Genomic DNA, 13,297 nt, shown 5'->3' on the forward strand with positions numbered 1-13,297 from the left:
AGAATCTGATTGGTGGAGAAGTACACGTGTACATGCCCAGATCAATCCATAAAAGCCTGGTTTCGAATCAAAAATCGTTTTTCCCATGTTGTACAAATAATGCTTCAGTGCCCTTATCTACATAGGAGAATGCTCGGCAGTATGTGGGAATATAGATGAGCAGCTCACACTAAGCCATTACTGTTTTTTTTTCTAGCAAATTCAGTTTCTGCTGGCCAGCTGCTCTGTGGAGGTCTGTTTTCTACTGACTCGCTCTCCAATTGGTGCGCTGCAGTGGCACTTGCTCATGCCCTACAGGAAAATTCTACACAAAAGGAGCAATTGCTGAGAGTTCAACTTGCTACTAGCATTGGAAACCCTCCAGTGTCTTTACTTCAGCAGTGTACCAACATCCTTTCACAGGTACAGATTCACACTTAAGATTTTTATTAAGTTTCTGCATACAATGGAATTCTTCTTATCTTCCTTATCTCTGTAAAACTGTGTGTGTGGTAGGGGAGGAATTCTGCTCATAGAAGCATAGCAGTACGAGTATTTTATTACCCTTCTATCCTAGGACATTTTTATGGACTAATACAACAATTTTCCCCCTCTACTCCACTTCCTTTGACATTTTCTGTTTGCACCTGTACAAAGAGGACAGCTTTGCTGCTTTCTCTCACTTACACCCCAACCTCAGACAGAAGTCTGTCTCACAGACAGTATACACCAGATGGCTCCCTGCCTCTTAATGCCCAGCTTATTCTTAAATCATCTGCTTCCACATCTCCGGGACCCCTTACTTTCTTTCCCCAGATACTGTAACTCCCCCTTTAGTTGTGGACCTCTGTGAACAGATCAGTTTTACCATTATCCGGGAGTCGTTTATGTCCTCCTTTGCCTCAGCTACTGTGTTATTACTGTAAACACAAAAATGTTCATGCCTTCATCTGCATTCTCAAGTCACTAATACATTCTCTGGTGATGGGTTAACTGGATCATTGCATCATACGTTTGAGGCTCTTGCAGTACTCCTCCCCAACCTTAAAAGAATCATTAGATTTCTCACAAAAACACTGTTGAATCTAATTAGGCTTATACTCCCCTCCTAGACACCAGTGCCACCATCTCCTCGCCAAGTATTTGGCCTTGTACAGACTTCTTAACTTTGTGTTCAAAACCACAGTTGGCATTTCACACTCCTGTTTTCACTTTGACTGGACACATCCTCTCTTGACTGGCCCCATTTGCACAGCCAACCACAACCTCTTTTAAAGCCAACTTGTCAGTCCTCAAGGCTCTGTCCCTTCCTATGGGTGACTTTCCCTGTTCACCTTCAAGTCAAAACCTCCTCACAGCTCAGACATACTATAAAAACTCACCACCTAGTTTCTAAGAGGTTAGTTGGCTCTCGCAGCTTATCTTCTCTGAAAACCTTGCAGTCCTATAAACGAGACTGCACACAGGTTATGAGTATGTTTGCCGGATATTCTCTAAAGATAATTGTAGTGTCCCTGCTGTGTTCCACTACTCACCATGTCTGTCTCAGGATACTTTTTATATGTAATCACCCACCTGACAGTCATTGTTAAGTACCATTCCTATTGCAATTCAAAGCATTTATTGGAGACTGGCTCTCAAAGACAAAATATTTAACTATGTTCCTTCTTCCTGTATCTTTAACCTAATACATTCCTGCTATCACATGCATCTCCCTGATTCGTCATAACACAACTTTTTCACCTATGTGTGTTTAACCCTAAATACCCTCTTTATCGTGTGGCAGTTGCAAATGTCAATATTATTTTTTCACACAAAACTACTTCCTTGAAAAGCACATTCCACTCCCAAATAAGTATTTTTATCTACAACATCCATGACCGCATGAAAACTATTCCATTTCCAAAATTCCCACTTTGTTTTCCTGATTCCTTTAAGAAACAAATGAGTACTGCTGCTCTGCTACCTTTTGGGTTTATCACAGTTAAACTGCTCTGAGTTCTTTGAAGGGTTATAGCTTTGGCATATCGCTCAAGCTATCTTTGTGCCTCTGTCCACTACAGTGCCAGCCTGTATTAAAGTCTTTGGATACCCATTTAACCCTCTTTGTAAGCAACATGAGGAGGAGCACTTACAATGTTGTACGAGGACCATAATGCTTCTTAACAGTGTGTCAATTTGGATATGTATGTCCATGATTTCCTATAGTTATAACTCATCTTAATGCTGTGTCCTTACTGTTTCTTTGTATTGCCTCATTCAGCTATTGGGTCCGATTTCATCCTCTCTTCCCATTTACCATGTCTCCACAGCTCTTGTGCCTTGTTGGTTTGGAAAGTGTGAGCATCAAATTGAAGGGGGGGGGGGGTTCTTTAAGCTGTCAAAGTCATTATAGTTTGCTTTCAGTTAAGAACCGTTAAACTATAACAGCCTTTTTAATGAATGCTTCCAACTACAGATTCCTCATCATTAGAATATTCACCAGTCGCCAGGCTGGATCTGAAAACATTTTTAAGCAGTTCTCCCACAAACCGCTAGGTAGGGCCGTGCAGCTGCCCTGGAAATGATGGTGAGGAGCTGCATATAAGCGCCACCTATGCACAATGACATCAGTTTCTTTCTTTCTGTGCCTTCAGATGTGAATCTGAGCTTGTCTCCCACTTTTTAAGAGTCTTTTGATAACTCCCAAAAGAAAATCCAGTGTGCAAGTTAATGATGTACTCTCCTAAAACTACCGTCTTCAAGCCATGCAGTGGCTGCAGAAAACGGATATCTGTCTCAGAAATGCACAAAGTGTGTATTTAGTGTTTGGGTTCGGGGCACAACTCCAAGTTGTACGATGAGTGCACCCTCATGCACCCAAAGACAATCTTGGACTGCGAATCTGAGTGTCCCTGAACTTGGGAAGTTGTCATTGCCTTGTCTAAATCTTGCTCTCGCTCCATGTCTTCACAATCAGAGTCCTTCGATAAGTCTAAGCGAAAACATTAGAAAGCAAAGCAGGACTTTACCCCATCCCACCATCCTCTATTACAAAATAAGTTGCGATGGGCGTAAAGGTGCAGTCTGTCTCGCTTCCGATATCTGTTTGAGGAGCAGAGCCTAAAATTGATCTGGATGCACCCACAGTTCCCTGAGCCAATAGCAGTTCTGTAGCAGGTCTCTGCCATTAAGGACGTCCTGCTGTGTATCTTTGGCACTCTTCCGGATCCCTGTGGTGTGCCTTAGACCCCTAAGATCTTCAGGGGCCTCAGTCAGATTACCCCAGGTTGCGCCATCCTTGGCGCCATCTGTACTCCTTGGACCTGTCACAGGTTCAACATTGACTCTGGTACAGACTTCCTCTCTGGCTCCGGAAACGGCATCTGTCTTGCCTTAATCGACGGCAGTGCTGCTGCTGACAGAGGAGAATCAGATACCGTCTCTGGATGTCTGATTCTAATCCAGCATCGGCTCACCTCTGAAAGAGGACACTTACAATCCGTTACACCACACCTGGTCCCCATACAAACTAAGTCTGATCCTACCTTCAACTACCTCAGAGCATCCTCTGAGGCGTAGTTCTGTTTTTGGCTCTGACTCTGACCAGAGTTTGCCACTACCCAAAGATGACAACCGAGTCGATGATTTGTTTGGTAGCCTTGCACTGATTGTTGGTCAATGCTGTTTGTTTAGTGGGCCAGTATAAGTACGCAGTCTGGGACATGGCTTGTGAGTTCTTGGAAGTGGTTCCCGAAGAACTTGCTCCTACTAGCTGGTATGGTCAAGAACCAGCCAAATTTGTGATTTCTGCTGTCCTTGATGCTTCTGATTGTCTGAGCTTCCTATCTTATTTAGCTTGCCATTAGTGTCACACAAATGCCCTTTTTGAGGCAGGATGCAGTACTTTCACCAGATATGCGATCCATAACATCTATCAGATGGATTTTTCAAATCGTCCATCAGGGCTATTCCCTGACTTTTCTTTCTGTCCTGTCACATCTTCCTCCCACATATGAACGGCTATGAGAAGCACCTACTCATTGTCATGCAAGAAGTATAAGCTTTACTCTCCTTCACAGGATTCTGTACTGAGAAATAGGGGTGGGTTGTTATTTTCACTAGTTCTTTCTGTCAAAGAAGGATGAAGGGCTTCGGCCTATCTTAGACATTTGTTCTCTGAATGCCTTCCTTCAGAACGACAAATTCACAATAGTGATGACAGTGGTCATTGCCTATCTTCGGAGTTTGGTAATACTAGTTTTTCGCTAACAGATTCACTGACTGTTGAAGGCAACTCACCACAATCAGTTGGGATCACCTCCAGACAGGCTTTGAAGTGTGTAGCTGCGGCCGCTTAACTGTAGTTGGACCTGTGAACATAGAAAAAAGCTCTTGGATGTATAGAAAACTTGAAAAGAAGCCCACTTTTTATTTATGACTACTCGCCTTGTGTAATTACATAATTGTACTGGCTAAAAATGTGATGAGCAAGGTGTCCGCAATGACAGATAATCTGTCGTTCGTTAGGCAACAATAGAAAAACCGTATTTAGGTACCACCAATAATTCATGCTCGACCAACTTGTACATAGTTCAAATTAACTGGATCCAACATTGATTTTTTTGGTCAAAGCCCCACTGGTGTTTTCAAAATAAATACAAACATTTTAAATGAATGTTGTTGTTCTGTATTCTGACAGTTGACACGTTTCAGCCTCCAATTATGGTCTCCTCAGGACAGTGCGGGACCGGAATCACCCAAGCTTACAGAAAAATATGCAATAAATACATTTTCATTATAAAGGAATATTTGAATGGACTCACAAATAGATGTAGCTCTAGTAGGACTCTGTTGACTATCTTGTGAGGGCTACCCTAAATCATACCAGGAATGTGTGAAATAGTTCGTAGGGCAGACAACCTGAGGTGAATTACAATAGCAAAAATTATTGGTAAAGCATGCAGGGAACAGCAAACAACCTATGCCAAGATGGTACAATTAGTGCTCAGATAGGAATAGCCCTTAACGACTCTTGGTGGTGACAGAGCAGAAAGTGGGTCTCCACGTGTGGGTCTGCAGGGAAAAATAGCTCTCACAAGGGAAGGCAGCTCTGCTTACCTACAACCGAATCTGAGCAGGATCTAAATAGAGGATGGATAAATGGAAAACACATGAATGGCTGATTGGAGAAGTGTTGGGGGAAATAATGCTAGAGGAAGGAGAATATGCAACTTACAAGGAGCTTTCCAGAATAGAAACTTTTAATGGCAATTCGAGTTCTAGGGCCAACAGTTAACAAATATATCCGTGGAGACCACCATTTGACTGGCACAGGGTGCGTCGTCCTTCCCAAATGTGGGTGGCCGGTACTGTAAACCGCAACTCACTCCTGAGTACAGCAGGAATGGAATTAGAGTATTTAAATGGTGCACGTGTCCGCGTGCTCTCAGTACTATATATAGTCAAAAAAACAAGTGTAATTTGTACTCACTTGTTGGAACTCTGTCATTGTGGCGTGGAACCTATCTGGAATCTACGTTGGGTTATGCCCGCGGCCCTCAAAATCCTTGCTCTGCGGTGGACACAGCAATCCCTCTGTGTCGTATCACGTCAGATGCCAATGGATGGAGAGGAACTGACGTGTACCGGGTGACGGGAAGAGATGCTAGACTGTGTTCTGCTAATAAAGGCTGCTTGGGGCGCCCACCATGTTGTAAGCTAATGGCTCAAAAAGGGCTTGCTGCTTAAAAAGTTTGCTGCTTTGGGTGCTAGCAAATTATAATCTCTGCTGGTGCCTGGCATAATGAGATATGATGGCCATGTCTAGAGCTAATGTACATTATACTTAGGAAACAGTGTTTAACTGTGCTTTAACCCCTTCAGTGCCCCGCCCTTTCCCCGCCCTGTGCCGGGCGTTTCATTAGCGGGCGGGGTTTATGACGAGCTGGACTCGTCATGGGCACAGCGCAACCGCGGCCCATGACGAGTCCAGCTCGTCATGGGCACTGAAGAGGTTAATGACATGCAAAGAAAACGAATTACTTGCAGTTGAACCAGCAGCAGACCTCGCTCCTTTCCCCACCCAAAGCTGACGGTGGTGACAGATGTGCCACTGTTGCATTGTGGGAGTCCTCTGGGGCGATACAGATCAGAGCATTCTGGTCTCCGGTGTAAATTCAACCTCATAATTAAAGTTGAAGTTGCAGGTCATTTAAGGCCTTCCTGCCGACCATCAAAGGAAAGCTGGTACAGGTTCTCACGGCAACACCACGGCATGTGGTCATTCAACTATCATAGTGGAGTTGGGTTCTGTGCCAAAAGACTCTATGGTTGACCGAAGCCTCAGGGGTATATCCCTGAATGCAAAGGCAGATGAGGGCAACTGGCGGCGCCTGGCTGATCACAAATAACGTCTGCATCCCGAGGTGGAGGAGGGCATCATCCGAAATTAGGGGGTTAGGTTTTCCCTCACCACACAGAATGCGTAATGTCAATGTCAAAACTGAATACTGTGGGCCATTCTGTTAAACCAGGATGATAGATACTCACGCTAGTCAGTAAATAAATATCAAGTTTGTATCCAAAACAGGGACCCAACAAAATGATTGGAATGGCCAGTAATCTAGCAGGTTAAAGTAGATACCTGTAGGAGTGCTGACATTCTGAAGATCTTTGCCTCAGTCTGAGTTCGATGGGCATTGGTTTAGTAGTTTATCATCATAAGGAGTTTGCAATGTGTAGACAGGCTAAGGGATCACATCACACTGGAACAAATCCACCACACTGGAAAACAAGTCATTAGTGCTGGTCTATTAGATCAGTGTATGACTCAGAAGGACACCTTTCTCTGTCAGAGTATGTCTAACCCATGTTTATCTTTAATTTTGAAGATAGAAAGTTTTAGGCTTGGGTAATTATTAGTCTGATAACAGCAATCTTTACCATGTGGCGTAGGTAATTCCAGATTACACGTATCTCTGTCTCTGAATGTACACAGTCTTTTTTAAATCATTACAGGAATTTTGCAACGCATGCTGTGAAGGAGTTAGTCTTAATGCGTAAATATTCCATCTTTAATATTTATTTTTTGTTTCTGTGCTTTAAATAGCACGCCTAATATGGGGCAGACGTTCGCTCTGGGGTAATGATGTTTCTCACACAGACTTCAACTAATAGATTAAATTTGTTCATGAGCAACATTTATATTTAAAAAAATATTTTGTGCGGGATTTCTACGTCTGTCCTTTACCCCATCTGGTTTTGATAACACCTTGGCCGAGGTAGCGGTCTTATCACACATATTTATTGCACCTTGGCTTCATCAAGCATGTAGCAATTTCACTCTCCTTTGAAATAATTAATTTGGACTTACACTTATAAATTATTATCTGGTGCATCTATATAATACATTAAATGGCAGATTTGGAAATTCCTTTTTATCATTGCATGCTCCTATTCCATTGTATGCTGCAAAGGTTAGTTCATTTGGTCTTTTCCAGAATATTGGGGGCAGGAAAGGGAGATCAGCGCATGGTTCCATGTTATCTACGTGCAATATTTTAAGATCACACAATTGTGGATGTCTAAAATTGAACTTTTTGCTATGTAATTTGCAGGGTGATAAAATCGACAGACGGGTATGTATTTTGCTGCTTAGGTGTTTTCTTGCCACTTGAAGGGCTTTGTTTGGTATTTTTTTTATTGCCTTTGGTTTCACACATTTTTAACGGCTTTCATGTGATTTTACTCACACTGCGTTTCGCTACTACTGGTTTATCCCCCTGCGAAGTCTGTTTTGGATGTTAAAAGGGACTCCCTTGCAAAAGGTTGGCCTCACCGATCAGACTGGCATTTCCTGCTTTCCACTGAGGGCAGCATTCCACTCTGGCATGGAGTTTGAATGCATTGGCATTGGTTTCAAATCGGTCCATGTTACTATTCTTGGTGGGCTCATCTAGAAAGCTATGCTTATTCCTTTTTACATTCTTGAACAATCATTTAGATGTTTGTTAAAAGGAAACTTGCTTTATTCCAGAATACTTTGGCAATGGCTTTTTGTAACTTCAGCACTTTCAAAAATATTTATTTGGAAGCAAAGTTCAGCCCTCACTTTTGGTATTCTAGCACACTATTTTAAGACTCTTTCAAGTATTCCTATTTCCTTAATCTGTCTAAAGTATTATGGTACCTTATTTGGGTCCATTACCTGCTTTAAAAGTGAAATCCCCTGCAAGCATGTGCTTGATGCAAAGTAAAAATGATTACCTATTGTTTAAAATGCTTTTTATAAAAAATTATTTTGTTTAGAATGTTAAACTGTGCACATTCATTTTGTCTGTCCGTGGTTTCAAGTACTGTTGAATTTTGCAACAGGTTGGTACAGTGATTTCTACATATATGCCCACTACAAGAAGATGTGACACACTTACATTGCATCAGAGAACATGCACCTCTAGGCTGTTCGGACTCTGACTATCTACAATACCTATATCTGCATCTAGAAGTCAGGTCCCATGTCTTTAGGGTCCAGCCTCATTGTCTGACTTTAGCTCCCATTCCTGTGGAGTGAAATTTAATTTGAATGAGATTTTCCTTCATTCATGACTTGCAGCTTATTAAAGAAGGTAAATTAGACACTTTCCACTACTACTTGGCCCAAAGTTATGTGGATGGCTTCTCAGCTGGAATCACAAAATGTCACCTCCTTCTTTGTCTGTTAATCTGCTCCAGTAGTGTGGTTAGCATGTTTGAGGAAGACATTCTCTGAGATGCCAAAAGAAAAATTTCAACTTTAGATCAGTTACTACTAACCACAAAATATTAATATGAAGTATCTACGTTTTCCTTTATCAAGGGCCCATGAGTCTCTTGAAAACCTATTGAACACACTGGCCAAAAATCTTGAATAGGTCATGGTCAAAGCCTTGTGCCTAGAACCACAAATTAAAATTCTTTGACACATGCTTTCCTAGTGTCCCTCGGATTCCAAATGAGTGAAGGGTAATAGAAAAGGTGATCCATTTTGAATGCTGTTTTGCCCCTAGGCCGTACTTTTAGTTAATATTACAGTGCAGATCTCACGTTGGGTGTTGCCAGTGGAAAACTGAATTGGTAGAAGCCTTGAGTTCGAGAACACCCTTCGACAGCCAAGCAGATGTTGATAATCTTTTCTTGTCAATGGCTGAACGCTGTCCTTGCATATGAAATATGTCCTGCCTTCTTGCGCAAAATGTCCAGGCAAATTGTCGTTTACCAATGACACTGTTATAGAAAATTCAGCAAATATGTGTAACCATATAAGTGTTTCCGGTCTCTTATACTCCTGTATCTGCTCTGTAAGGGATTACATATTCAAACCATGTCAAAAACACTTTGTGGATACTCTGATAGGTATTTTATAGTGTTTTCCTCTGGGGGAATATTCCTGTTTACTTCCAGGAGAGCTTAAACTGCCCATGAATAGAGAACGACTGATGATGATCTACTTTAGGCCTAATGGTCTGATCTGCTGTCATATTAACTACTAATCAATGCTTATTTTCAAGGTCCTTTGAGGATGTTAAAGTCAACTACTACAGCAAATATGCTAATGTAACTCTAACACCTCAATGAATGGATTCAGGTCAATAAAGAGAACCAGATATTGATGACTTTAGCATTTCTATAAACTAAAGGAACTTTTAGTGGCTGTCCAACATTGGGACACGGAAATGCTTGTTGGTATCTATAGTCGAATTTGCATCTTTTTAGAGAATACTGTCCGGAGTGTTGTAAGTGCCTTCTTACAAACTGGTTTATGATTCAGCGATTAACTCCCTCGGCTTTCTTGCTATGTTGCAGTCCCTAGAAAAGAAGCCCTGGTTTCTGAAATATACTACATAGATGGGTGCCATGGCATGCTCCATTTAGCTTTCCGAGGAGTCAAGCTGTCGTGCAGGGAAAATTGTGGTTAATAGCGATGATTCCAAAGATGATGCGTAACGGAGTTCAATAATGATTAGAAAAATAGTTTTTGCTCACACTTTGGTACAATGTTGCTTTGCTGAGATTACTAGCAGAGTCAGGAATTAATCTCAGGTTCTTCCTGGATTTAGAAAGGGGATCTTGCATTTGAAGTCCCGCTAACCTTTTCCTGAACTGGCTGGCCTGGGGTGCCTGGTCGACTCACTCTGTGGAAACCTGTTGTGGCGATAGTTGAGAACCTGTTTGCAATTATTCAGTCTCCTATTTTGTGTGGCCTTATAATCATGATGTAATAAAAGGGAAAAACAATGCCTATATGGAATCTGTTACATTTAGTCCATTTGCTCTTGCTCATAACCAGCCTGGAAGCCCGGCTCCACAAATTAGTGGGACTGGAAAAATGTTTTTTTGATAACTGTTTACGTGGAGATTTTCTCTCCTGGTGCTTACCACATACTGTAGCTTATATCATATCTGGTTTCCTTCCCATGCCCTATGAAGGTGCATGCCATTCTCACTTCCTTTATTTTAAAGCCAACGCCGTCCTGTGTCACACATGTTCCTTTTAGAGTCATTACTTGCCTTATAATTTGACTGCTTCAATCTGTCGCATGCAATGATTAAATAATGGTGTAAACAATTAACCCAATGGTTAATGTTAACTTGTCCTCCAGGAAGCTACATTTACAGAACTAGTAGATGTAATTAAATTGATTGCTACATGCTAGAATGCATCTCGATCTAAGCTAAATCCTTCCACGTTAACCACAGGATGGGCCCTACTCTTGCAGTCTGTGTAACAGACAAACTGTGAATTCATTTCTATCGGCTGAAAACTGTGTTGAAACCCAGAACAATAAGAAGAGACAGCCCCAAATGTATTAATTGCAAATTGGTTGCAAAACTAATTTCTTTTTGCCATCTGTTCATAATAAAAAGTCAGTCCTTAAAGTTACTTTCGCCTACATTCTCTGGTAGGTTCTGGTGAAATCAGTTAGTCTTGCATTGTTCTTCATGTTTTTTTTTGTACGATTGTGCACTCATTTGGATGCCACCAACAACCAATAATTGCATCAGTACTAATCTACTTATTCAGTTGTGTGACCCGCAATGATCTTGATTTCTTTACCTTGACTTACAGTATGTTGTGGCTCTTAGACTAACCATATATTTTGTACGGCTGTTTCATAAGCAGTTGGCACGCAAAACATTATATTTTATTCATTCAGTGCCTGGCTTTAAATTCTTAGGTCCAAGAATCTTATTTTAATGCACTCTGTAATACATTTATGCACATATTATTTTCGCAGGGAAGCAAGGTACAGACAAGAGTTGGGCTATTAATGTTACTGTGTACCTGGTTAAGTAACTGTCCCATTGCAGTTGCGCATTTTCTTCATAATCCAAGAAATGTTCCATTTGTATCCTTTACTCCAATCCTCAATTGAGGTGCATGTTTGAGCACTACCTTATTAATCGTGGTTCTTACATTGCCACAGTTCACAGCCTGATTGTTCTTTCTCTTTGATTTCAGCTTTAAACTCCAAATGTTAGCGCCTCATAATCTAATTATTTTCAAGTTTGAGTTTTTTGCTTTAAAGTGTTTAATTTTGTTTGTACAGATAGTGTAAGGTAATTTCTTTGGGCCCTGGGACAGTCAGTGATTGTTTGCATCCCTCAGAACAACAGAAACGATTGAACTCCATTTGGGCAACCAAGCACCATCCTTTGTACTTGTATCTTAAAGGTCTGGAAGTTGAGGAGTCAACAGCTTTTCTCCAGGTGGTGTAAAGGGGTTAGAACTCAGATGCTCTATGACTGCAGAAAGTACTTTCAATCAAGTCAATGTCCAGCCAGCATTAACGAATGCCTTTAATTTAGAGCTGGGAAAGTAAAGCAGTTAAAATGAAGATCAACACAAAAAGTAGGCGTTCTTAGCACCTTTGAAGGCTGAAGTATCTCCCAAAATACAAGTAATACACTCAATGTGATACAAGGCTACCAATCACAGTAAGGGGCCCTCATAGCTAGTGTTATACCATGAGCAAGATGCAGAACGACCAGACAGATGCTACACTGCATGAAGTTAACTATGATAATCTGAAAGAAACACGTTAGTTAGATTCCTCACCTTAGAATGTCCCCAGGCGTCAGGCTGGATCCGGAAATATTTTTGTAGCAATACCCCTTGCGCATCGCTAGGCGTCGTCTGCGGCTCTGCGTCCGTCGTTGGCGTCGTGCGCCGGAATGACGTCGTCGGTGTACTTAGACGCTGCCCTCGCGCGCTGACGTCAGTTCTTCTTTTTTCCGCGCCAGTAAGCGCCGATCCGGGAAGAGCCTACCCCTAGTCACTTTTTGACTAACTTTTTGACCTCTTTTGGTTACTCGACTACGACATCTGGTGCCGGTAGGATGCCTGGATTTAAGCATTGTGACACCTGTCACCGACTGATGTCGGTAACGGATCACCATCGCCAGTGCCTGTACTGCCTGGGGGCCGACCATGACGCGGAGTCGTGCCCCGACTGTCAGGCCTTGACGTCGAAGGCTAAGCGGGAGCGGTCCCGTAAGCTACTCGAGCTTCGACACTCTGCTCCGCATCGCTCTCGGTCCCGGTCCAGGAGGAGGTCCAAGGACCGCTCGCGGAGCCGCAGCCATCGACATCGCTCGTCGGGATTTTCGGGTAAGTCTCGTCACTCCAAACACTCTAAGAAGTCCAAGCGGCGTCCGCGCTCTTAGGACTCCCCTCGCCGGTCGTGCGACCCGGCCGAGGGTCCGGGTGGTTCCACCCCCGCGGCTCCGTCGGAGCCGCAGGAGCCGCGCTCGTCCCCATACCCTCCGGTCCCTGGGACTGACGCGACTCCGGCGGAGGTCAGTGCCTTCCTCTCGGCCATGAGGAATCTGGCTTCGCCGTCAAGGGCTCTGGCCCCGACGCCGCAGGTCCCCGAGGGATCCAGGCCTGGATCTCTGTCGGCGCCGGTCGACCTCACGACGCCTCATCCGCCGGCGCCGACACCGGTTCCGCCCCCGACGCCGACCCCGCTCGGCATCGAGCCTCAGTTTAGCCCTATTCCGGACCCGGCGCAGGTACGGTGCCGTCCGACGCCGTTACCGGCAACGATGGGTGACCGCTTCATCCACCGTCCGGCTCCGATCATTCCTCCTGTCTACCAGGAATCGGATGATGAGGGCGACTGGGAGGGGTCTCAGGACCCTCTGGCCGAACAGGCCCAATTGTCTCAGGACTGGGCTGAGGAATTGGGGGACGCCAGCGGTTTGGATACCTCTCCGGACGCTGGATTCATCTCTCCTCCGACTGTGGCCTCGGAGGAAGGTGCAGCCTTTTCTGTGGTGCTGCGCAAGGCGGCCGAAG

General features: G+C 43.5%; 1 protein-coding gene across 4 annotated transcripts in view; it reads left to right on the top strand.

Annotated features, from left to right (window-relative positions):
- USO1 (USO1 vesicle transport factor) overlaps positions 1–13,297 on the top strand; it is a 448,004-nt gene that overhangs the window by 231,951 nt on the left and 202,756 nt on the right. For 2 of the 4 annotated variants that reach the window (XM_085635255.1, XM_085635264.1), the window contains exons 13-15: positions 197–402; positions 7,578–7,598; positions 11,235–11,345. In XM_085635255.1, the coding sequence (XP_085491381.1) occupies positions 197–402; positions 7,578–7,598; positions 11,235–11,345 (338 nt within the window). The remainder of the gene's footprint in view (positions 1–196; positions 403–7,577; positions 7,599–11,234; positions 11,346–13,297) is intronic. The other 2 variants (XM_085635281.1, XM_085635273.1) reach the window with 1 other exon arrangement.

Source organism: Triturus cristatus, chromosome 2_1 (genome assembly GCF_964204655.1).
Source record: "Triturus cristatus chromosome 2_1, aTriCri1.1, whole genome shotgun sequence".
NCBI classification, from domain to species: Eukaryota; Metazoa; Chordata; class Amphibia; order Caudata; family Salamandridae; genus Triturus; species Triturus cristatus.